The sequence below is a fragment of the Chiloscyllium punctatum genome, chromosome 38 (assembly GCF_047496795.1).
Source record: "Chiloscyllium punctatum isolate Juve2018m chromosome 38, sChiPun1.3, whole genome shotgun sequence".
NCBI lineage: Eukaryota > Metazoa > Chordata > Chondrichthyes > Orectolobiformes > Hemiscylliidae > Chiloscyllium > Chiloscyllium punctatum.
Window position 1 is genome coordinate 7,497,829 of NC_092776.1, and position 26,762 is coordinate 7,524,590.

Sequence of the window (26,762 nt, forward strand, 5' to 3'; positions counted from 1 at the left end):
TGTCAACATTCTTATCCATTTATTAATAAGCCAATAATTTTTTTCTTAAAATGAAGTTGCACCTTGAAGGAAATGTAAGGTACACTGCAGTAGTGGGTGTATCAAATGTGATGCATATACTCCCAACGACAAGGCTTAACCACGCATATCTTTTCTTAAAAAAACCATCCATTTCAACATTCCTAGTCGCCTCCAAGAAGCCAAGTCACAATTTCTATCAATGACGTTTCACTTCAATCTCTTAAAACTCTAGAAATTCCCCTTGTAAACCTTTCTACCTCTTCTTTTCTTTATAACAGCTATTAAAACCTATCATTTTGATCAAGCTTATAGTAATCTGCTTTAAAATCTCATGTGGCTTAGTGTCATACGTTATAGAACGCTCCTATGAAAAGCCTTGGGATGTTATAAAGTCCTGTATAAATACAAGTTTGGTAGCTCATCCCAAAGGAGCTCAATACAGCTCCTGCTTCTGAGAAGGTTATTCTAGACAAGTTTATTTTCAACCACTTTGAGAATTATTTTCAACAATGGTGGTGAACTGCATATGTACTTCAGCACTTCACCTATTTCTTGATAAAAGGTGAAAGGAGATGGGAAAATAAACCCATTCAATTTCCCTTAATTTCTATTAAATAGTCTTTATTCCATGAACAAGACATTTTGCATTTGAATTACATTGTGTACAGTATGGACTATGACAAAATACCAGTATCTTTATTTGCTTCTTGACTAATGAAAAAATATAAAAGCTGAAAACAGTCGATAACACCATAACAATGAACTTAATAACCACAGACAATATCTACATCCAAATAAAGAATGCAAGATGACTGCATATTAAAGGTTCACGATCATTTACACTTTACCAACACATGCACTCAAGGACTTAACTATCAAGCGTATATTTTAAAAAGAAATGTCATAGGAAATGGGAAGGAACTTCTTGATAAAAACCCATTCTATCCAAGTTACACTGGAATGTGATACTGTACTTAAACAAGATTGAAATACAATATTACTCAATGCATTGAGCAATACACAAAATTAAATATTATCCCTTTTGAAATTTTAACCCTTAAACTTCCCTTCACCCCATCTGTTCCTGTTCAGACATCTTTTCAAAATGAACGCAACAACATCTACAAGTGTAACTTAGATGGTTAACCTTAAGAGGTAAAAGATTACAACAGTGATATTGAATTTATAACAAAATCAGAGGAGGTCTACAACTATCTAACCCAATGAAGTGCATGTTACCTGCCAGAAGGGATTAACGATAAGAATTCAAATAAGTAACAGGGCAGAAAAGAAGCATTTAGCCAGTTTGAAATCTGAAACCAATAGACTGGCTATTGCCACATGACTGTCTGCAATTAGGAAGCCACCGAATTAAAGTTGATCTAAACAATTAAGAAATCGAAGGCTTCTTTTCTTCTCCAAATTGAGAATGTATTTCATTTTCTATCAGTACTTTAGTTTTGATCAGCATCCTTAAAGAACAATCATTGCACTGTATCAGGACCTTAACCAACAGGTTACTAGAACAGATACTGATCAGACCAGGGAAATCCAATGTCCCTTTAGAATAAGCTTACCCATTCAGATCACATTAACTGGCTACAAAAATCAGTGAAGCCTTTATGTGAAGAGTTTGATTTATATTTCTGCAAGATGTAATAGATGTTTAACGAACCTAATAACTATTTTCAGACAATGTGAGTAAATTGTGTTCTCACTTACTGATTGATGGCTTACTTTACAAACTCAAGGGACTTCAAGATCACACTAGCATTGACAAAAATGGAAATCTGTCCTTCATGGAACCATGTGAATTTACAAGTGAGGTGTTTGTGGACAACTATCAGTCATGGATTAGTGTTACTGGTTCAAGAAAAGTTTAAAAATTATACAACCATGTAGTTGATAATTTTTTTTTTTTAAATATCCCAACGAGAAGCAACCTTTTTGTTTTACTTTGTTGTTGACTGGCCAGTTGTTAATTTCCAGTTTTTTGTTCTCTGATTTCCAACATTTATAGATCAAATCTTCATCCAAACAGCTCAGATATCGATGGTTGCAACCTGCTATTGCTGGCAATAGAGTAAACTTGCGTGATTGATATACTTAATAACAGTACTGAGATACTAGCCCTCAAACTTTAAAAACCAAATGAGCTTGTCAGCAAACTACTGCCACCAGAATTCAGCCTAACATATCAGGCACATGGATAGTTATTGGGATATTTTGAGAACCATGACTCTTAACCAGCCAGCAGAGGCCTTTAACAAGCATCTGCAGTGGTCCAGAACCTTTGAATAATCTTTACTACATCTTTACTACCAAACAGTTTGGTTAGAATGTGCACTAATAAATCTCTTACTTGTACATAAATTAAATACCTCACAAAGTAATGAAAAAGCCTAGTCAATGGGATGCAAGATAGAATGATTTTATCCAAACTTTAAACATTTATGAGAAGCAACTGCGCAATGAATAACAAAGAAAATCTTGATGCATTGTGCATAAAATATTCACTGGCGGTGAACGGTAATGAAGAACAAGACATAATTAAAAAGCAAGACCAAAAACCGTTGAGTTAAGGAGAGCACTTTAGCTTAATAAACAGTAAAGACTAGGGCAAAAAAACACACTAGAGACATGTAAAGCACTATCATGAGTAACATGGCTAAAGAGGGATCAAACAAAGTGAAATCTACTTTACTTCATAAAGAAAATCATAGCTGTTTATTTTTCATCTACTATTTATGTTATTACTTAAATAGGAATAATGTTATAATACTGAAAAAACAAAGACCAAGTTAAAGCTCAGTTTGGTCTGCTATAAGATTTGGGTCTGGGTGCCACTAATGTCTCTCACACATACATATGTAACCGTTTAATACATTTGATCACCTATTCAAGACTGAAAACAAATTGAGTCCACCATACTTGCTGTATCAGCTGCAGACTCTGGAGTTCTCTATATCAACTGCTTGTTTTCTCCATAGTTAAAGCTTGGACACACTCAGATTTCAACATCATCACACAATTTTATTAGGCAGAAAATCTAGGGGATTGTGCGCCAGTCTGGGTTCCTTCACAGGGACAACATTTCTGTAGAAATATACTTAAGTCAGAACACATCTGCACGACAATGCCACAAAATGTTTGGTGAGTGCTTCAATAGGTTATGACAAACTAGGAACCATTTTCTAGATTGTTTTTTAGCTAGTGCTGTACAGCTCAATACAGTTTTTTTTAAGGATGTCTGCCTTCACTGTAATTAAGAGGTTTTGTGAAAATACAGTAGTGTTATTTAGCATTTCGTGACAAAGGATATCCTTGCCAACTGGAAGAGTGGGAAGCAAGCAAAGCTACAAGTTGTCATGAAGATCCAAACACAATTTTAGAAGTTGTAGCAATCACATGCATTTGTTAACTGCTGCAAACTGACCGTATATTTTATTCAATCCAACTGAAATTAGAGATTTGCCACTTCCCCTCAAGAATAAAGATACTTGTGTACCAATATCAACAATAATGTAAGGCCTGAATTGCAGTCAGGCCATTGTTGCGTGCAAAGACTTGTGTAGCTAAAAGGGCCCCTTGAGTTTTACTCTGATGTAAAACACCTTTGCACCCTCAACCACTGCCATTTACAAAGTCCAACAATATTTAATGATTCAAGTAAGCTAGTTACTGTTACTAAAACCTACATTTAAAAGGTGGCTCCCTCTTATTGAAATCATGTAGGACAATGGCCACTCACACTGAAAATCGTTCAAAGATCTGATCAGAATTATAGCAAATAAATAGTTAAGGAATCGGTCAAACATGCAGATAATTTTACTAACAAAGTAACCACAGTATGGTCAGGGACTGAAATACAAGGGTCAAATTTAAGTTACTCTGCCCTTGTGGAAACCTTGAGAAACCCTCAAGATCAGGATTTGCCCTCCTGAAATACCAATTGTAATTGTGGACCCACTACCTGAATTTAACCGCTTCGCAATTGTTTCTTGCAACTGCCCAATCTTGTTTTGCAAAGTTGGCAATTAATGAGGCCCAGAAATTCAATTCTGTTAAGCCTCCCTGCTAACAATCCAAGTCAGGCCAGCTGATATTCTGCTGCATTTCAACCCAGAAGTTTTGAGTCCACGTTAGATGAATTCTACAAGTGAAATCTGTAGATCAAGAAAGTGATAACTGAGGCATCTCATCTGATCCAAACACTTTCCTACGACCTTGGGCTGGCTTGTTTCGTAATACACCTTTTGAGAAATTGCACGGCTACATTTTTGGGTTGAGTTTATTTGCAAGCACCTGCATAATTAGCCTGAATTGCATCTACCCACTCCCAGTTATCCTGTGCCTCCATAGTTTTGAGCTAGTGACAGCTTCAACAGTTTGTAGAAATGATGCTCCAAGACAATGCACAACCATTAGGAGTAGAAAGGAAAATCAATCATTCCCTTTGTACAATTCATTCCAGTTCAATTAAGAAAATATATATTTATTGGTACACACTAAACTGGATACAGTTCTCTGCAAAGGAGCACACAAACCAGAACAATTTTAAATAGAAGAGATTCTTTCAAACCACAAAAGGAAGGGATGGGAGATTAGTGTTTCCTATTATAAAACATATCTTGATGATCAAAACATGTACCCGACTGTGACAATTATAATTTATTTTAAACCTTGCAGCAAAAAAAAAGGCATGTTCCATAAGAGTTATTATTGCACATCAGTCCATGAAATTTTTAGCACACCACCATCTGAAGGATTGTACAAAAGATGCACAGACTGATGTATTGTAGCAACATTCACAGAACAGATACTGTATTTATAAAAAGCGCTATGGAAATTCAGGTAGTGTGTCGGAGCTATAGGACTTCCAGATTTCTTCTTGGTACATAGCTAAAACTGTGAATGGTAGTGAAGGTTTTGGTCAGGACGATTAGTGTCATCAAGCTAGGAATGGTCTCTTTTGGTTCCCCTCTTTGCGCTTAGTAGCAGTTTCATTTCTTCTTTGCATGGACATTTTTGCAGACCCAGTTCATTCCATCCTGAAAAATATTACACAGCAGGATTCAGTGTCTTTTATCAAGTGCAGGTGAGTGCTAAACCAAAATTCAATTTCCTGAACAGGTGTTGCTGACAAACCCACTTGGGTACTCACTCAGCATTTTGAATAAAGAGTGAACAAATGAGAAGTCTTGGAGCTCCCCTACCTTGAAACACATCACCCCAGTGGACCACAACAGCTTTGTGCAGCCCAAGTGGGGATCTTGAAGGTACTGAATGGAAGATTCAGGAAATCTTTATTCCAGGCGGAGATTTCTCTCAGCACTTGGGCAATGGCATAGGAATTCCAGACAATCCATTAGGACTGGAATGAGAGTTGGGTAATAGCAACTTGATCTATCTTTAATGACAGCAATAGCCTATGAAATTAAGCTTCTGGTGTGTGAGACACATCCAAATAATTCACCTGCATGGTCTAGGAATTCTGTGAAGGTGAAAAAAAAACGGATTCTTCTAACCTAATAACAACATGAATAATTAAGAGGTGGATTTGTGGCAAAGAGTAGAAATGATTAGAGAGAGAAAAATCTTTGTTTACGCTGAGCTGTCACTGAGTTCAGAGTCCTACATCCAACCACCTTTAGCTTCATTAATGATATTTCCTTTATAAGATGATCAGAAGTGGGGAGGTTTCCTGATGGTTCAGTTGCGTTTTCATTCCCACTTACAATTTCTCAGATAATGATACAGACTTCGTCCACAAGCAGCAAGATTTCGCTGCCAAGTGGGAAATAACATTTGCAGTAGACAATAACCATCTCAAAGCAGAAAATGTCTAACTTGACAACATTGACATTAACACTGTTGACTCCCTTACCGTGAACATCCTGTGGTCACCACTGATCTGAAGCTTAGATGAACAAGCCATAGAAGCTACAAAACAGATCAACAGGCTGGGTATTCTGTGATTTGTGTGATCGGCCCAACCAATCCACACCCACCCTCCAAAGAGTAACCCACCCAGATCTATTTCCCTCTGACTAATGCACCTAACACTATGGACAATTTAGCATGGCCAATCCACCTGACCTGCACATCTTTGGGCTGTGGGAGGAAATCGGAACGCCCAGAGGAAACCCACACAGACACGGGGAGAACGTGCAAACTCCACACATCGAACCTGGGACCCTGGTGCTGTGAGGCAGCAGTGCTAACCACTGAGCCACCATGCTGCCCTGCTGTATTTGGAAGCACTAGCCACCACATACACAATAGGTTTTCATGTGACTCGGCCAATGTTGTCCATTGCATACACTTCAGGCAAGGATACCCCGAAGCACTGTATATTGGCAAGACCATGTAGACGCTATGACAACGGATGAATGGACACAGTGAAATAATCGAAAAACAGAAATATTCCCTCCCAGAAGGGAACACCTCAGCAGTCAAGGACATTCAGCTCCCAATCTTCAGTAAGCATCCTTCAAAGTGGCCTTCAAGTCTCGTAACAACGTTGAATCACCAAACAGAAACTGATAGCCAAGTTTCGTACCCCTCAACTGTCATCTTGGGTTCATGTCACACTACATGTGACCCCAAAACACTTTTATATTTGTAAAATCTTCCTTACTGTCCTGTTTTGACATCATCATGGGGTGGGGGAGCTCCGCGGGTCTGGCAGCATCTGTGAAGAGAAATCAGAGTTAGTCTTTCGGGTCCAGTGACCCTTCCTCTGATTCTTCTTCACAGAAGCTGCCAGACCTGCTGAGCTTTTTCAGCAGCTTGTTTCTGTTCAGTGTTATTCCAGTCATTTGGTTTGTCTCCAGCAACACCTTATTTTTAAATTTTCTGTACTTTTCTCCCTGACTCATTTAATTGGATTATAGGTCATCCTTTCAGTTGTTACACAGCTATTGCCACTTTACTTACACAATGTAACACTCTTGGTCACTTGCAGAGACTTATGATTTGACACTGTACTTGCACCACTTGATCTTTTAATCTCGCTGTCCATAAATTCTGTGTGTCTCCCTTTCACATTGCCTGATGAAGGAGCTATACAATGAAAGCTTATTAATTCAAATACCATATATACTTGAGTTACAGTTTAATATCTTTGACTACAGTTTAAGGTTAAATTTATGGAGTCAACTATTACATGGATACCACTTTTGAGGAGCTAAAATGCATGCCAATCAAAATTCATACCATATCATTAGAAACCCAATTGATTTCTAAATGAAAGAAGAACAGTAATTCTGAAAACCCAGAGCACAGTACGACAGCCAGTAAAGTGGAAGACCTGGAGTGGAGTAGGACAACCAGCAGACTGGCACACTGACCCATTAATCTTGAACAGTTTTCTTTGAAGAAAACATTTACATGAGATCAAATATTGCTCGAGTATATATGGTAAACCTGTTAAGTCATAACCTGGTGTTGTGTGATTACTAAATATATTCAAGAAAGATATTTTTAAAAGATTTTAAAGGCATGAACAGGGTTTGGAGAGAGGAGGAATATGATATTGAGACAGAGGATGAGCTATGTTCACGATGATCAGCGAAGCAGGCTCAAAGACTGAATTGTCTACTCCTGCTCCTAGTTTCTATGTTAACTGGAGATTTCCAGGAAATAAACTAAAACATTTGATTAATATTTTGCCATTCTTTGGGATTAATATTCTGTAGGTAGAAATAATCTGGGAGTCTCTGTGACAACACAGTTCAATATTCTGCTCCCAAGCCATGCTCAGTATTTTCAAGAAATTGTCACACCCCTGTTATTGTAATCTATGAAGGATGACAATACATAATGTACGCCATAATTATTGCATACTTTCTGGATATAAAAGAAAGGAATTGCATCAGCATACCTGTACACCTTCTCCTGTCAGTGCAGAGCAAGACTGGATTTGCCAAACACGGTCACGAATTGTGTGCAGATTCAATCCCTCAGCTATCTCGGACGCTGGGGCAGCTGTAAGCAAGTCCTGCTTGTTGGCAAATACGAGAACGGGAACACCACTCAGCTTCTCTTCATCCAGAAGCTCAGCAAGTTCCTGAAAACATATTCAAATAAAAACATTCTTTTTATTCATTCACAGGATATAGGCACCTCTAGCCAGGCTAGCATTTATTACCCATTCATGATTGCCCAGATGTTTAAGTCAACCACATTTGCTGTGGGTTTGGAATCACATGTAGGCCAGACTAGGTAAGGATAACAGATTTCCTTCCCTAAAAGGACATTAGTGAAGCAGTAGAGGTTTTCTGACAATTATTTAGTAAATGCACCAATTGAATCTTGTTATCCCTACAACACTTTACAGTATCAGGACCATAACTATCATTTTAAAGTTTAAGAATCCTATGCAAATGAGCACCCAATTTCAAAAGCGAATTCCGAGATAAAAATGAGTTGCTTGGTTTGCCTTCATGCTTGTTTTCTCTCATACACATCACCTCATTACTTTATTTATCCTGCATATTTATCCTGGATGACTTCACTGCACATTATAGTCAAGAATGCCTAAACCATTCAATTTACAAAGCAAGGTAAATTTACAAATATCTTTATTTTCTTATCCAAGGAAAATAATGATAAATTGAAACAGCAATTATCTTCTTAGTTGGGTCATTTAATATTTCAAATATACATAAGGAACAGTTGATATTTTAACCTCCAACGCAGTATCAATCCATTGTGACCTCTTATCTCCTAAAGATTTTCCTTTAGTTTTTTTTAAAGAGCTCTAAATATGCTGTCTCCTCATTATATCACTAAAAAGTCAACTAAAGACTCAACCTTGAATTTACTGTACTTTTTCTACTAATCTTCACCCATTGAGCTTCACTAATTTAGAATCAGGCGTAAATCAATTTCAAGCCAAAGGAAGAAATGCTGGGAAAAGTGATAAATTGATTAGTCAATGTGCAGGTGGTTTAAAAAAAGTACATTTCGCAATATGTATGTCAGAACTCACTCACAGCTGGAAAAAATACAAATGCATATCAATAACAAAAAAAGAACCATTTCTTACTCCCTAATTATTGTACCCACTTTCATTTTTACTTACTATGCACTTTGTTGTGCTGGTCTGATAGAGTAAAATGAAAGGAGCACTGTAGAGTCATGCTGTACCATATCATGGATTGATACAGCTGTGCATATAAAATTTCAGAAGGAAAAATAATGCTATTCACCTGCCCCGTTTCTTCAAATCTTTTTCGGTCTGCACTGTCAATGACGTAGATCTGGAAGAAAATTGCAATTGGTTTAAAAGTTAGAGAAGATACATTGCAAAAACAGTAAGAAAAATCCTTGAATTTTACAACTTAAAGAAAAATGCAACTACTTAAAATGGCTTACAAACAGGCAAAAACTAAATGCTTTATTACCCACTTTAGAACAGGGATAATTCTTGCCTTGATCACAATAACAGCAATGAAAACAGAGCAAGATATTTACAACATATTGTTAGCTTCCTAACAATAATAATCCCGTGTAAATATTTCCACATCATAAAGAATAGGAACAAAGCAGTCCCAAAAAAAGGGTCACAAGACCAGGAACGTTCACAGATGTTTCTCTTCACAGATGCTGCCAGATCAATGAAGCTTTTCCAGCAACTTCTGTTTTTGTTTCCAATTTCCAGCACCCGCAGTTTTTTTGGCTTTTTGTTTGAACAAAGCAATATAGTTTTATCCTGCAAAAAACATTGCAGGTGCTGCGGATCGGAATCAAAAATGAAAATGTTGCAAACAGCGAGCAAGTCAGGTACTCGTGGTAAGAATGGAAGGTTAATGTTTCACATGCTTCTGACAATACAGAGCTAATTTTATTTGCTCCATTGTCAGTATTTTTGAGGTTAGAGATTTTGAAAACCATATATGAAGTTTATATTAGTCAGTTCTACATGCAATCAATGTGTGTGGAAAAATCCAATTTTATACTGTATAATGCAGTATGACTTTGGATATGGGTGTCACTAGCTTTTACTGCCCACCATATAAGGGGGGCATAAAGATTCCTCGGGTTTTGGGGTGAATGAACAATATATTGTGTGCTAACTCAGGTAATGCTACTACCTAATACAGCAGAAGTATTGAAATTGCTCCAGGCTAACTGATCTTTACACTTTCCTAATTCCAGAACAAGAACATATATATCTTTGAAACTGGGATACTCTCCTATTCTAATACGTTGATGCACATCATTGGTGAGTAATGCTAACTGCATTAACTTGAATGTCTTAGGTGTTTTAAGCTGCAAGATGAATTTGATGAAAGAAAGCTCTTAAGACTAGTTTGATCATATCCAACCAGAAAACTAAACCTGCTAGCTTTACATGATAATAACCAATAGTTTATAAATAAAGTTGCATTCTGGCCTTAACACATCCCCTGACATGCCATTCTAGCTATAGATCAGACATCTGAGCAATAAACAACAGGACTAATTTGGATAAAAATGACATACCAGCCATGACCCATTTAGTTCTCAAATGTTGTATACAAGTAATTTAGAGATGATCATGTGTAGTATTATATATCTTTCGGCTGAATCCATACTTCGCCGATGAACCAGTTAGAAATGCAGAAGGGTGTCAATATACTTGGTGGGAAATTAGACTGACCTCAAAAATTGAGTTGGACACAGGAAGTCTGTACAGGCAACTTTCACACTTTGCCCTTTTCTAAAAGAAATCATTAGATAGCATCATGGTTTTTAAAGAATTATTCAGGTTGTTTTAATCTGGCAGCTAATGTTGTGGTTATTCTAACTCAAAAACTAGGGTCTGGCATAGTTAGCATTAATAGCAGTAACACTGAAAATGCAGCTAAGGATCAATGAATCAATGTTACAGTAAAATGGTTTCCAATTACCTTACAAATATCAAGTTATATATTTAGAACAGACAAAAGAAACAAATCTGCAAACATTTTTAAAAAAATTTAAAAATTGCCTTTCAAGTCCTTGTAACAGATCTGTGAAGAGAGAAGGGCATGTTAGTAGGGTGGCGATGGAACACTTGCCTTTATCAATCAAGGCATAGATTACGAAAGCAGGGAAGTCATGCTGGAGGTGTGTAGAACTTTGGTGGGACCACAGCTAGCATACTGTGTGCAGTTCTGGTCGCCACGTTATAAGAAAGATGCAATGGCACGAGGGGGTTCACCAGGATGCTGTCAGGGATGAAACATTTAAGTTTGTGCTGGTAAATGGGGTTAGGTTATTTACACTTTTAAAAGTCATTTTGTGGGAGGTGGGAATTGCTAGCTGGCCAGCATTTATTGCCCATCCCTAGTTGCCCTTGAGAAGGTGGTGGTGAGCTGCCTTCTTGAACCACTGCAGTCCACCTACTGTGGGTTGACCAACAATGCCATTTAAATGGTCAGATATTTCTCATAGGTCAGGGCAGACTTATTGGCAAAATGATCTCTTCTGCCTGTATGTTACTATGAAGCAAGAACTTGGCTTTACCATTTTTCACAAATAGAGATTGAGACATCCTGACTTATGACCTTGCAAATCAAACTTATCCCTCTTTACCTAAACTTACTCCAGCCTATTGGCTCCACAGCTCATGCTGAGACTTAGGGTTACAGAGAGAAGCACTGTAAACAGTTCTTTTTTTTCCAAAAACTACAAGCTCAGGTGCTGTGGATTTAGGCTTGTTTGCTAAGCCAGAAGGTTAGTTTTCAGACGTTTCGTCACCATACTAGGTAATATCTTCAATGAGCCTCCGAATGAAGCACTGGTGATGTAGACCACTTTCTATTTATATGCTTCAGTTTCCTACGGTTGGTGATGCCATTTCCTGTTATTTTTCTCAGGGGGGCGGTAAATGGGATCCAAGTCAATGTGTTTGTTGATAGAGTTCTGGTTGGAATGCCATGCTTCTAGGAATTCTCGTGCATGTCTCTGTTTGGCTTGTCCTAGGATGGATGTGTTGTCGCAGTTGAAGTGGTGTCCTTCCTTATCTGTATGTAAGGATACTAGAGAGAGTGGGTCATGTCGTTTTATGGCTGGTTGATGTTCATGTATCCTGGTGGCTAGTTTTCTACCTGTTTGTCACAGTTCTTGCAAGGTATTTTGTAAATGACTGAAAAATGTGTTGCTGGAAAAGTGCAGCAAGTCAGGCAGCATCCAAAGAGCAGGAGAATCGGCGTTTCAGGCATAAGCCTTTCTTCAGGAATTTTGTAAATGACATTAGTTTTGCTTATTGTCTATATAGGGTCCATCAAGTTCATTAGCTGCTGTTTAAGTGTGTTGGGGGTTTGTGGGCTACCAATTGCTGTACTTGAATCTAGGGAGCAATGACATGACCAATCTATCCTCTGCATTAATGATAAGCCAACAATATTTGATACTAACAAATTAAAATTCTATCAAATCTTGTTGGTTACATTAAAAGAGGAATTTTAATGACAGAGTGAACCAGTTTCCCAATACTGGTAAAAGTCAACAGAATATAGAAGAGAATATGAGTAAACATGCAAATACTCACAAGCACATCAGTATTTTCAAAGTAGTTTCTCCAATACGGCCTTATCTTTCTCTGTCCTCCAATATCCCACACGTTTAATTTGAAACCTTGAGATTGCACACTTTTAATATTAAATCCCTGGGAAGATAAGAAAGGAGTTTATTTTATGAAGTTGGCGCCAGTGCAAGTTTACAATGAATCTAAATTAATTACAAACAAATCAACAGTCGAGTAGTAACTGCAGTCATCATTACAAAGCTAAGTTAGCATTTTTGTTGAAATTCAAACCACCTCAAAAAAAGAGAAAGTACTCTAAAGGCCAGAGTGAGAGAAATTGTAACACCGAAAGATATTGGATGTAGGACAGAACATGATTACAGAGGAATTTAAATAGCAGACAAGCAGTTAAAATTTACAGCATTAGGTGTGCCGGAGTCAATAAATGGGGTAAAAAAAAAATAGGATATGATGTAGAACAAGATACCGACTAGAGAGTTTTGGGTTATCTAAAGTTTAAGGAGGTGGAAGATGGGAGGTTAGCAGAGAATACGAACTGACATGTCCATCGATCTGGATAAGAATTTCAGCCATAAATAGGAAGAAGAATGGATACAGGGGAATGGTGTTAGGGGGATGGAAATAATAGAAGAATACATTCAATTAAAACATCAGCTTTTGAAAGAAACATTCAGTATTCATTATTTATTTTAAAAATCATATCAGAGCTTAAAAATCACTAGTAACTTTACTGATGTTCTTTTAGACAACATTTTTACATTCCATGCCAATCCTGTCATAATCAAGAACTGTCAACTCAGGGATTCAGTAACATGAGCGGAAATCCTCAAAATTGTCAACCAATGTAAAATTTATATTTAAATAATATTTAATATCTTTCTAAAGATTTAGCATAGACAGAGCGAAGAGGTTCAACATTCTATTTGTAGAATAAATCATAACCTACTCAAAGTTGAACACATCTTATTACAACATAAACTGATTCCATTGTTCTACATACATTCTCTTTATTCCAATCTCTGCAGTAAATAGTTGGGAGTAATATAAATTATGAGGGGCATTACTTACTCAGAAATTTAGGGCGTAAACATGCTGTCCACCTTAAATTAGGTCATTTTGTATGGCTTCTGTAGGATTAAGGGAGTTGAATACAATGCATAATTCATCTGAGGTTGGGGGTTAATCATTGTTGTAGTGAAGGACTAGGTAATTATCCACCTAATACAATGACTAAAGGATATTGCCCCGATTGGCTTGCAAACAATTTTCATTACACCACAGAATCTCAGTACAATGTTCGTGTTTAAAACATACCAATCTTTCCACCGTCTTCAATAGTGGAATAATTGCTACACAGATTATAGGTATGTTGCATTTTAAAATCGCAAAACTGATTACCAGAATGCATATTAATTGATAAGAATAAACAATATGAAAACGTACAAATTCAGCCACTATTGGGAACCTACTAAAAAGGGCTTTCAAAATAACAACCCATGTTCTAGATTCAGCCTGTGAAGAGGCTACGTGGTCCTACCCTCAACATGCATCCACACTCTTCTTATCACTGCTGTTAATTCCAGTACATGTTGTTCCTGCTCTTCCACTGCTGCACACTTTTGCAGGACTTCCTACATCAGGCATTTCTATTTGTGCAATGTGCATTGATTCACTTGAAGCAGCAGCAGCAGCATGTGATAGCATGTGGTGGCAGTGCTTAGGAGGGCCAGCTCGACCAAGATAAGAATTTGCCAACAGAACTGGGGAACAGCTGTAACAAAGGGCTTGAACAAGAATGGAAGGGGAGAGGATGACCAATTTGAACTGAAGATGGGGAAAGGAAAGTGTGTCCTGGTGAACTTGTGGGTACAAAGAAGGAATACAGCAAAAGGTCAAATGGCGCCAAAGTAAAATAAAAGTGAGTAAAACCCAAACAGGTTTGGTTTCACACAACTGTAAACAAAACCCAAAGACTTAAAGGTAAGCATTTAAATGATCACGATGAGAAAAATAAATTGAGCAATCCATCACTTAAAGGAAGACCTATTCATTTCTTTTCTCCCATGATACACTTCTAGAGTGCACCACAGCAAACACATTTAAGGAATAGCACTGCAGGGTCTGTGAAAGCATCCTTCATTTCTGAGGACTATATAGGATCCACCTCATTTTACAAAAACCACCACAGTATGGATGCATATCTTAGAATTACGATAGGATTTGCAAAAGAAATGTTTATCACATGCAGTTGACATGATGTAGTATTTCGCTTAAAGACAACTTGTGGCTTTATGTGCAACTGAATTAAAATAAAATGGAGGTTTGGTTTTTAAAAAAAAATTTAAACTGTAAGCTTCTAAAATAATCAGATCTCCAAATCTAACTAAGTCATTGAGTGTAAAACACTGGTTTTAATTGCTTGTCATATCCTTTAAATAATCTGAGTGGTTACTAACCGCTTTCAAAACAAAAACACAATAGTCAGCCAGGCTTGCTGCTTCAACTACAGATGAAAAAAAAAAGTCTTTTGAGTACACCTACAAATATCAATGGGATCCATGGAGTAAATCACAACTCAACAGTGTCAGTCATCTGTTGGTGGGAGGACCAATTATTTTCAGCTTCTTAAATGGTATCTAATATGAAACAGCAATATTGCTTAGCAGAAGCAGTTTGGACAGGGTACAAGGCAAAGGAGTGAGCAAGGGAATATGCATTTCTCTTTATTCAAATGAAACAGCACCTTAACTGAAATACTGTGCAACACCAACTTTAATATTAAAATTTCATCTCAGAATTGACAAGCAGAAAGTCAAGATAAATGGCAGTCAATCCAGGACAAATTAATCAACCATGCAGACACCTTTGTCAACATTCCTTGCGATATTTTTTCCCCCACTGCTCAGACCTCCGAGGTCCATATGCAGAATGGCTTCCAGTAACACTGATATGTATGTGCAGCCTAGAGGAAACATTAACCATTATCTAATGATGCTCAGAGGACAATTGTTCTGGTGCTTCCAGGCACAGCCAACATCATAAACACGTCATATGGGAAAACTGCAGAAGCAAACCGAATCCACAAATTTCTGCAGCCTCAGGTGTCTTTTTCTTGACCACAAAGGTGTCACATACTTTTGAATATTTAAGTACTGTATAGAGGTCAGTAGCACTTAAAGCTGCATTTACACGACAGATACATTACCTTCAAATTACATATCTTGATATCTTTCTAAAAGATATTGCACACATTAAGGCTAAGGAAAACAATATTTTCTTTTTTGGAAACATTTGTCAATGTTTTCCATCCTAAGGATGAGTAAACATGGTTAGATCTCAACTAAAACTCTCTATATTCTGTAAACGCCTAGACCATTTAGGCATTTTCTCAGATTCAATTATTAAATTTCAACACCTGCCATCCATGGCCTCCCTAGTGAGATTGCCCCTAATTCAGTGGTAGAATGGCAATTTCCTGCTTTAAACCTATTCCTGTAGAAATTAATCGAGGTAACCAAAACTGATTATACATATGACCCTTCCACCTAGCAGACAGATGGGATTTTCTTCTCATCGGTTTGGGCTGATATTTAATTCCAAGTCTCAGATGAAAATCAGAGTCTAACCCATCGCAACATGCAAATACACAGAACTATTTACAATTTTTAAAAAGCCTTGAAATTACCACTTATGACAAACATTACCTGCGTGGGTGTGATGTGACTGATGTCTTCCGAAGCTAGCTGTTTAAGTAATGTTGTTTTCCCTGCATTGTCCAAACCCAAAAGGAGAATTCTAACCTCCTGATCAGGAGCGCTCTTCAACTTACGCAAGATTGAGAGGAGACCCTAAGAAGAAGAAGTCATCTTTAACCACACATAAAAGAAAAAACAGCTTTCTGGGTTTTACACTAGTGACTTACAAATCTAGGTGTTGAGAAGAATATAAACAAGATTCTTGATTTTAAAACTTAGTATACAGTGTGAAATTTATCAAATGCTAGTAGGAGAATTATCCAAATAACAGTGTGTCTATGTATGCATGCATGCTCCAACATGAGATGGAATTATGCTAATTACTAAGCTGCCAAATGTCGCTGCACTTTCCCTTAAAAATTAAGTCTAATTCCAGAGTCTCCTACTCTAACTCATTTTTCCAAAGATCTCCCCACTCTTTCCTGCCACTCAAATTGTCAAGTTTTTACAGCTAAAGTTCAGCATTGCTATTTTCTGATTTACATTATCAACAATTTTAAACTTAATTACATAAAGGGTCGTGAGAATGTGGAACAATTACAGGGAGCAGTTGAGATGAATAGTATAAAAATGGTCAGTGAAAGCTAGTCAATCACAAGGGAGAATAGAGAATTATGAATGATAAAGTTTGAAGAGGGAATCTGGAAGGCTGTTTGAGTGGAGCATAAACTGACACGGATTAGGATTGATATGGAGGTGTTGGTATTGAACTGGGGTGGACAAAGTTATATATCACACAACACTAGGTTATAGTCCAACAGGTTTACCTGGAAGTAATAGCTTTTTAACTGATTAGGCTGAAGTATATTCCTGTCATGGTGAAAGGGAAGGCTGCTAGGTACAGGGAATGATTAGATTAGATTAGATTAGATTACTTACAGTGTGGAAACAGGCCCTTCGGCCCAACAAGTCCACACCGCCCCGCCGAAGTGTAACCCACCCATACCCCTACATCTACATCTACCCCTTACCTAACACTATGGGCAATTTAGCATGGCCAATTCACCTGACCTGCACATCTTTGGACTGTGGGAGGAAACCGGAGCACCCGGAGGAAACCCACGCAGACACGGGGAGAACGTGCAAACTCCACACAGTCAGTCGCCTGAGGCGGGAATTGAACTCAGGCATCTGGCGCTGTGAGGCAGCAGTGCTAACCACTGTGCCACCGTGCCGCCCCGAATGCTGGATGACTAAAGAAATTGAGGGTTTGGTTAAGAAAAAGATGGAAGCATATGTCAGGTATAGACAGGATAAATCGAAGAATCCTCAGAAGTAGGAGTATACTTAAGAGGGAAATCAGGAGGGCAAAAAGGGGACATGAGATAGCTTTGGCAAATAGAATTAAGGAGAATCCAAAGGGTTTTTACAAATATATTAAGGACAAAAGGGTAACTAGAGAGAGAATAGGGCCACTCAAAGATCAGCAAGACGACCTTTGTGTGAAGCCAAACAAAACGGGGGAGATACGAAATGAATATTTTGCATTCAGTATTTACTGTGGAAAAGGATATGGAAGATATAGACTGTAGGGAAATAGGTGGTGACATCTTGCAAAATGTCCAGATCACCAGAGCAGGAAGTGTCTTGAAACGGTTAAAGGTGGATAAATCCCCAGGACCTGATCAAGTGTACCGAGAACTCTGTGGGAAGCTAGAGAAGTGATTGCTGTGCCTCTTGCTGAGATAATTGTATCATCGATAGTCACAGGTGAGGTGCCGGAAGACTGGAGGTTGGCAAACATGGTGCCACTGTTTAAGAAGGGCGGTAAATACAAGCCAGGGAACTATAGTGAGCCTGACCTCAGTGGTGGGCAAGTTGTTGGAGGGAATCCTGAGGGACAGGATGTACATGTATTTGGAAAGGCAAGGACTGATTAGGGACAGTCAAGATGGCTTTGTGCGTGTGAAATCATGTCTCACAAACTTGATTGAGTTTTTTGAAGAAGTAACAAAAGAAGATTGATGAGGGCAGAGCAGTAGATGAGATCTATATGGACTCCAGTAAGGCATTCGACAAGGTTCCCCACGGGAGACTGATTAGCAAGGTTAGGTCTCATGGAATACAGGGAGAACAAGCCATACGGATACAGAACTGGCTCAAAGGTAGAAGATAGAGGGTGGTGGTGGAGGAGGGTTGTTTTTCAGACTGGAGGCCTGTGACCAGTGGAGTGCCACAAGGATCGGTGCTGGGTCCTCTGCTTTTTGTCATTTACATAAATGATTTGGATGCGAGCATAAGAGGTACAGTTCGTAAGTTTGCAGATGACACCAAAATTGGAGTGTAGTGGACAGTGAAGAGGGTTAACTCAGATTACAACAGGATCTGAACCAGATGGGTCAATGGGCTAAGAAGTGGCAGATAGAGTTTAATTCAGATAAATGCGAGGTGCTGCATTTCGAGAAAGCAAATCTTAGCAGGACTTATACACTTAATAGTAACGTCTTAGGGAGTGTTGCTGAACAAAGAGACCTTGGAGTGCAGGTTCATATCTCCTTGAAAGTGGATAGGATAGTGAAGGCGGCGTTTAGTATGCTTTCCTTTATTGGTCAGAGCATTGAATACAGGAGTTGGGAGGTTATGTTGCGGCTGTACAGGACATTGGTTAGGCCGCTGTTGGAATATTGCATGCAATTCTAGTCTCCTTCCTATCGAAAAGATGTTGTGAAACTTGAAAGGGTTCAGAAAAGATTTACAAGGATGTTGTCAGGGTTGGAGGATTTGAGATACAGGGAGAAGCTGAACAGGCTGGGGCTGTTTTCCCTGGAGCGTCGGAGGCTGAGGGGTGACCTTATAGAGGTTTACAAAATTATGAGGGGCATGGATAGGATAAGTAGACAAAGTCTTTTCCCTGGAGTCGGGGAGTCCAGAACAAGAGGGCATAGGTTTAGGTTGAGAGGGGAAAGATATAAAAGACACCGAAGGGCCAAATTTTTCAGGCTGAGGGTGGTACCTGTATGGAATGACTGCCAGAGAATGTGGTGGAGGCTGGTAGAATTGCAACATTTAAGAGGCATTTGGATGGATATATAAATAGGAAGGGTTTGGAGGAGTATGGGCCGGTGCTGGCTGGTGGGACTAGATTGGATTGGGATATCTGGTCGGCATGGACAGGTTGGACCGAAGGGTCTGTTTCCATGCTGTACATCTCTATGACTCTATGAATGGCGTGTGTGGTATATTTAACGCAATCTTCCAACACACCATTACCAGGTCAGCTGACATTTCGTGGCTTTCTTAGTTTAAACAAATATAGTTGGCACAACCAATTGTAAGCATTAAATTCAATTTTGGTGCATTCACATCTGTTTGGGAAGGATCCTACATTTTCCCATTCTTGTTTTTTCAATCTGTCCATGTCACAGGAGTAGCAGTTATGATTTGCCCTTCAAATTTTCACAGGGAAGCAGCAATTGGAAAAATTCAAAATATTCCTGTGCAGCACCACTCCCCAATTCCCATTATTCACTTTCTTGCATCTACAGTGTATTACACAAAACACTAAGTGTGCCATACATCATTCAAGACACACTTCTTCAAAACACTTGGTCTCATGGTAACTACTTAACAACCAAAGGTACTGGTAATCATTGCAAAGGTTTGGTTTCAAGATCTGCTGTCTCAACTAATTTCATTTGTAAAAGTGTCCCTCCTTCACTACCCAGAACAACAGAATTGATACCAGGATCCAGAGTAAAACTCTGCAACTCAGTCAGATTAACAAACCTATCACTCTGTGTTATGTATCTCAGGTACAGTATTGGGCAGACTGGCATAATGGCCAAATTACTATCCCAATTCTTTTCTTTGAGATGCCATTTATAAAATAGATCTTTTTTATTTGCCAGGAGCTTGTTCTTATAAACATCCAGAAGTTTCTTGTTCAACTGTCAGTTTGTTCCTATACTTAGCATCATTTTGCTGAAGGAATTTCAGCCAATTCAGATTTTATTATTTTATGGAATACCACCCAGGAGAATAATTTGCTTTAAACTTATCAAATTCTTTCCAAATCTTAATCTGTCAACTTTTTCCTTTGTTTTCTCATAAAAGACAACTCAAAGGCCACTAAAGGCTTGTAACTTCTAATATTAAAAATGAGTCTATCAAGAATGTTATCCAAATACATCACTTTTGAAATAGAGAACAGACCACAACCAAGCATGTGCCAGATGCTGTCAGTACCATAAGGACAGTAGACTGTTGGAATCAGTGACCTGAACACTAAACCTGAAAGCGCTTGCCAGTTCCAATAGCTTCAGTACATCCCTGGTAAGAACATCTTCCACATCTTTCCTTTTGTCAAACTGCATCACGCTATATCTATCTGAACTAAACTGTGCCTGTCATCATTCCAGTGTCTTCGAATCCTTCAACATTACAGCAAGCTATAAACAATCTTCAAGTTTAGACATCTAAAATGAATTGCTTTCTTTAAATTTATATAAAGAAGCAATATTTCCTGCAATTCTCTGCAAACAATTGACCCTATAGAAAATAGGTAAACAGTAGTTTCAACATTAGTGTTCATCCATCGCTCTACATTTCACTCATGTGTGCTCAAATCTTACCAGCATCACCAACATGAACTGTTCAGCTAAAGACAGCGACATGTTCTTGCAACAGGGAATCTAGTTTCAATCACTGTACCTTTGGCTCCATTGGTCAAACATTAAAATGTTTTATTGGAGCCAATTATTTTAAATAACATGCTCACTTAAATATAAATATGAAATTCAAATTGTACTATTAGTAACATTCCTAGTGATGTTCTGCCTTATTAAAGGCACCTTTCTATGCAACCCTCTGGCATTCAGCCCCAGGGCTCAATCTGAATTAAGATTGTGCTGAAATCTGGAACCAAGTGGTTATTATAATGGAAATTGTAAAAGAAGAATACCAGTCCAGGACACTACCAGATCTATCACCAGTTAAATCTAAATCAATAGTATAGCAATACTGCTTCACAGAAGAATGTCTGTGACATGTCGATTGGCGAGAACAAGGTCACTTTGATTATCTCATCACCTAACAAAAGATTAGTCATCAGGTGGTACAGAACTTGGAAATTGATGTTAGTTTTGGTGGCTACTCTTGGTCTTGAGAAGTACCTAGTCTAGTTTAGACTATCTTGGATTGTTGTGGTGTTCATCACTAACAGGTTGCTTTGAAAGACATTTTATTTTTCATTGAAGTGAGTCATATGGTATATGAATTTCTGTGTCAGAGTGACATCAGATATTAGGCCATATGTCCCTAAACCTCTCAAACAACAAATCGCTTTGGTTATTCACAACAAGCAAAGTACTGAACATTTGCAACCAGCCTGCACTCACAAATCTTGCAACTCTAGATGTAATTTTGTAATTGGGCAACATTAGTTGGATAAGGCTAATGGATAATACAAGGAATTACACTAACAACCAATTTATAATTTTAGTTTGAGCTTCTAATGTGGTGCACTTATATGTACCTAAAACTGTATATATTAAATATATATTAATGCACAATGCTCTGCTCTTTGCAAACAAACATGTGCACACACTATCTGTTTCAACTCAATAAAATAGGTTAAAGCCATTCTCTGGCTTATTTCTCAGGGCAATGCCCTCAATCAACCTGAGTGCAAGATGAAAAGCTTAGAGGCTGTAGCAGAATTGGGAGAGGTGACAGCGAGGTAATTTGTGTGCTGTCAGCAAACACATGGAACTTGGCAGAGTGTTTTAGATGATGTCACTGAACAGCAGCATGCAGATAAAATAGGAGGAACCAAAGATAGTCTCTCAGGAGATTCTGGAGACAGTTGTACAGGAGTGGGAAAATAACCCATTTCAAATGAGCCTCCGATTATTGCTAGATGTTTGAAACTGAGAAATTGACGTGTGTCAATAAATGCAATCATGCCATAGGAACACCATCATATCTGAATCACAAATCACCTTACAGGATTTACATTGCCAACCTTTTACCAGTGCTGGGACATAATCCTGGAATTCCAAATTAACCCCACTGAGAAAGCACCATGACACTGAATAATTGCAATGTGAAGCACCCCCACCATCATTCCACACTGGCTACAGGACAATATATTGTGCAGAATACTGTGATACCCTAATTGTTTCATAACAGCTAATCTTTCAAATTCCTATCCTATAAAAGATACTTGCTGCAGTTCCATATCCCTTCAACGTTTTAAGGATGATCATTGTTAAAAATACTTCTCTACAGCAGGATTCTTGCTACCATACAGTCCAATTTCTCTCCCAGTGAAAACTAATTAGTATGAAATTCAAATACAGCCGCTACTACAACCAGCAGAGAAACAGAAAGTGGGGATTAGGCCATTCAGCCTTTTGAGTCTGCTCTCTGATTCAATGTAATCATAGCTGATCATCCAATCAGTATCTGCTCCCTATCTTTTCCCATACCAGTTTGTCCATTTAGCCCTAGAAATGACATCACAATGCTTCTTGAAACCATTTAATGTTTTTGCCTCAAACGTTTCTGTAACATAGAATTCCACAGCTCACCACTCTCTGGGTGAAAAAGTTTTTAATCTCAGTCCAAAATAGTTTACACTTGTATCCTTAAACTTTAAATCGCTGGTTCCAGTCATTAGCATCCTTCCTATGCTTACCCTGACTAATCCTGCTTAAATAAACCAGTCTACCCTTAGTGGCGGGAAGCTGCTGGAAGCTATTCTGAAGGACAGAATTAACCTACGTTTGGAGAGGCGAGGTTTAATCAGGAGCAGTCAGCATGGTTTTGTTAAAGGGAGGTCTTGTATGACCAACTTGAAGAAGTTTTGACTTGGTGACTAGTTGTGTACTTGAGGGCAATGTATTTGCTTTTGTTTACCTGGACTCTAGCAAGGCTTTTGATAAGGTCTTGAATGGGATACAGATAGCAAAAAGTATGAGGCCAAGGGATCCAAAGAAATTTGGCTAGTTGGATCCAGAATTAGTTGAGTGGCAGGTAAAGGGGTATTTATGTGACTGGAAGCAGATGTCCGGTGGAGCTCTGCAGTGATCAGTGCTTGGCCACTTGCTGTTTGTCATACATATAAATGATCTAGGCTTGAATGCAAGAGGACTAATTAGTAAGCTTGAAGATTATATGAAAATTGGTGAGGTGATAAAAGTTGAGACAGCCGGAGATCACAGAAGGACATAGAGAGGCTGGTCAGATCAATGGCAAATGGAATTTAATCTAGATAAATGTGAGGTGATGTAGTTGGGCAGGACTAACAAGATGTGGGAGTCCACAAAGAAAGCACAGTATCAGAGGGACCTTTGCATACATACCCATGGGTCCCTTAAGGTATCAGAACAGGTGCACAATAGTTGAGAAGGTATGTGGGATGCTTGCCTTTATTAGCTGAATCATGGATTGTAAAAGCAGTGAGATTATACTGGAAATGTATAAAAGGTTGGTTAGACCAGATTGAGCATATTTTACGCAGTTCTGGAATTCACACTAAGAGGGTTGTGACAGTGTTGGGAGGGTTTGGGGCGGGGTGGGGCGGGGAGGGTTTGGGGCGGGGCGGGGAGGGTTTGGGGCGGGGCAGAAGAGATTTACCAGGATGATACCTGGGTTGGAGAGTTTTAGCTGTGAAAAGGGATTGAATAAAGACGGGTTGTTTTCCTTGGAATAGAGATGAGGAGAGGTGTCCATGATTGAGATGTATAAAAATTGAGGGGCATAAATATTTTTGACAGGACGGAACTTTTTCCTTTGGTGGAGAGATTAATGACAGGGGGCAGAAATTAAAAGTAAGGAACAGGATATTTACAGGGGATGCGAGGAAACCTTCCTTGCCACTCAAAAGGAATCTGGAACTCTGTCCTTAGGGGAGATAGAGTCAGAAACCATCAAAACATTTAAGCATTTGGATATGCGCTTGTGATGCTATGACTTTCAAGATTATTGGTCAAGTGCCGGAAAATAAGATTAGAATAATTAGGTGTTTGTTTTTGACCAATGCAGATTTAAGGGGCCAAAATGCCTTTTTTCCCATACTGTAGACCTCTACAACTAATTATACACTATTTTAGAGGGAACAACTTATTATCTTAATCAATTCACCGCCAACAGGCAAAGAATTTGATAATTCTAAATGCAAGCTTGATAATTATAAACTGGAAATAAAGATAACATAGGAACAGATTTAATTAGCTACCACAGTTCAGCAACAACACTAAATTCAATTTTGGGGATTCAAGGAGAAAAGATATAAAGGCTAATTTTCAGGTAATAGTTACCGGAAAAGATTTCAGACCATACACACTTTTGGAATAGTTACAACATAGAAACGGTCAGGTGGTTCACCACATAGATCTCTGGAAGTGCAACTCAGCTGGTCCCACTCCAGTGCCCTCTCCTTGTAGCCCAGCAATGATTCAACAAAGAGTACAGAAAATAAGAGTCAAAGAGTGCGGTGCTGGAAAAGCACAGCTGGTCAGACAGCATTCAAGGAGCAGGAGAATTGATGTTTCATGCATAAGCTCAGTTTACTTCTGAATGATACCATTGATTTAACAGCTGTCTTACTCACGTTTTTTTAAAATCACCATCCTACAGATTCTGAGGTGCCCTATTTCTTTGTGTCAATATGATACCACTGATTTAACAGCTGTCTTACTCAGTTTGTTTTAAACTACCATCCTGTTAATTCTGAGGTGCCCTATTTGGTTGTGTCATATTGACAACTTTATAATATTTCAAAAAAACAACTAACAATCATTAAGATCTCACTTTAAAATCGCATCTTGACTCTAAAGTTTGCTTTAGAATAATCTAGGATACAAAGCAATTACAGTCCTTTAGATGAGTCATTAAACCTCAGACAGTGTTTCAGCTCCAAGAGTTGCAAATAAGTTATTCTAGTATTATGACCAAATATTCCCCCTCAAATCAAAACCACCTAGAATTAAACAAAATCACCATGTTGATATTTGTGGGCACATTCTATGAACAAACTGGATGTTGTATATGACTACAGATCAAGTCAAACTCAAAAATAAGTAATGGTATAGCATGTTAAAATGTAATAACCTAAAATATAACTACAAACCTTTAATACTTAAAAGGAGAACATGACCAGAAGATTAATCACATAAAAACAACAAACTCATTGAATCATGACTCTACCCATTTATTCAAACCAGGAAGAGCAATGAGGATCACATTAGGTTCCCATATCTTGAAGAAAATAAAAGATCATAGCTCTGAATGAGCTGATATGGAGAGAGTGAGGACTGCAGATACTGGAGATCAGAGTCAAAAAGTGTGGTGCTGCTGAAGCGCTTATGCTCGAAGCGTCGACTCTCCTGCTCCTCGGATGCTGCCAGACCGTCTGTGCTTTACCAGCACCACACTTTTTGAAGCGGTTGATAAACCTAACTGGGGGAATTTAGTTGTAATTCACTATTCTAACTGGCGTGTGGAGACAAACGGGAAGAAAACAAGAAGGCGTTGCACGGTTTGGGAACACAGATGGAGCACACACAGCGGGGTCTGCAGGGTGGGGAGTGTTCAGAAGGGAACACTGAGTGCTGCTGGAGGGGGGGGTGTGAGTGAGCGATTATTCCCAGACTTTAAAAACTCCCCCCCCACCCCCACCCCATTGGAGGCTCTGGGCTCCCGCCACCAACAACAAAAGCCAACACCGCTCCTGCAAAAAACGAGAGGGGTGCAGGAGGCGATGGAAGGAGCAGAGGGAGCGGGGCCTGTGGAGCGGGCGGTGTGGGATTACGAAGCCCCCCTCCCTCTCGGCGGTGAGGGCACAGCTAATCCCTGGGCCTGGCTCCACACACACACTCTCTCTCTCCCCGCAGCCTGAGCTCGGCCGGCCATGGCGTCACAGCAACCGCTCACTTCAGGGCCCCAGGCCTCGGGGGCAAATAAACAAACACCCCCCTCCCCTCCAACCCCGGAGAGGAAACTCGGCCGGCGTTTCATCCCCCTCCCCGCCCGGTTAGCCCCTCACTCTCTCCGTCCCCTCACTCACCATCTTGTCCTCCTCAGAGCGACGGGGGTAACTAGGGGCGGCGACCTCCGTACGCAATGACGCACAGGCAAATGTCATCACGCTGTCCCCACGCCGGGGCACAGGCCATGTGACCATCACCAGCCCCGCCTCCTCGTCCTCGTCCACGTCCCCGCCCGCTCATCTTCCGACCTCACAGAGATCCTGCGAATTACGTCACGGAATGTTGCGCGGGTGTGTGACGTCACCAGTCGATGGGTGGGTGGGCGGATTCAGAAAAGGAAGGGGGTGGTGACGTACAGGCCGTGCGCTGATTGGTCAGGAAGCGACCGCCGGAGGAGGGAAGCAGTCAAATTGATACTTTGTTTTCCAGCGCCCGATGGGCTTCGAAGTAACAAATAAAAGATACAGTAACTCTCCAGGTACGTTTATAACTTTGTTGCAGTCTTTCCCTTTCTTTGTTCGCTGCTTTATTTCC

At 39.1% G+C, this 26,762-nt stretch overlaps 2 protein-coding genes across 5 annotated transcripts in view; one reads left to right on the top strand and one right to left on the bottom strand.

The window, feature by feature from the left end:
• Positions 1 to 625: 625 nt before the first annotated feature.
• On the bottom strand, positions 626 to 26,392 carry arl3b (ADP ribosylation factor like GTPase 3b). Of its 2 annotated transcripts, XM_072557096.1 has the most exons (7): positions 26,306 to 26,392; positions 16,246 to 16,389; positions 12,545 to 12,661; positions 9,237 to 9,287; positions 7,907 to 8,092; positions 6,662 to 6,715; positions 626 to 5,072 (listed from the first exon to the last, which is right to left on the bottom strand). In XM_072557096.1, exons 1-6 carry the CDS (start codon positions 26,381 to 26,383, stop codon positions 6,680 to 6,682), a joined length of 612 nt encoding a protein of 203 aa, XP_072413197.1. In that variant the 5' UTR covers positions 26,384 to 26,392; the 3' UTR covers positions 626 to 5,072; positions 6,662 to 6,679. The 2 variants fall into 2 exon arrangements, with proteins under 2 accessions (XP_072413197.1, XP_072413196.1); XM_072557095.1 differs by lacking the exon at positions 6,662 to 6,715.
• Positions 26,393 to 26,579: 187 nt separating this feature from the next.
• The window catches only part of sfxn2 (sideroflexin 2), an 89,543-nt gene continuing 89,360 nt past the window's right edge, over positions 26,580 to 26,762 (top strand). For 2 of the 3 annotated variants that reach the window (XM_072557097.1, XM_072557100.1), the window contains exon 1: positions 26,580 to 26,706. The gene's annotated coding sequence lies outside the window, so the exon portion shown is untranslated. The remainder of the gene's footprint in view (positions 26,707 to 26,762) is intronic. The other variant, XM_072557099.1, reaches the window with a different exon arrangement.

Coding starts and splice junctions, on each gene's coding strand:
- arl3b (XM_072557095.1), bottom strand. CDS start 26,383: ATGACATTTGCCTGTGCGTCATTGCGTACGGAGGTCGCCGCCCCTAGT. Junction 9,288..12,544: donor TTGAAAATACTGATGTGCTT/GTGAGTATTTGC, acceptor ATTTTCTTCCAG/ATCTACGTCATTGACAGTGC. Junction 8,093..9,236: donor GATTTGAAGAAACGGGGCAG/GTGAATAGCATT, acceptor ATATGTTTTCAG/GAACTTGCTGAGCTTCTGGA.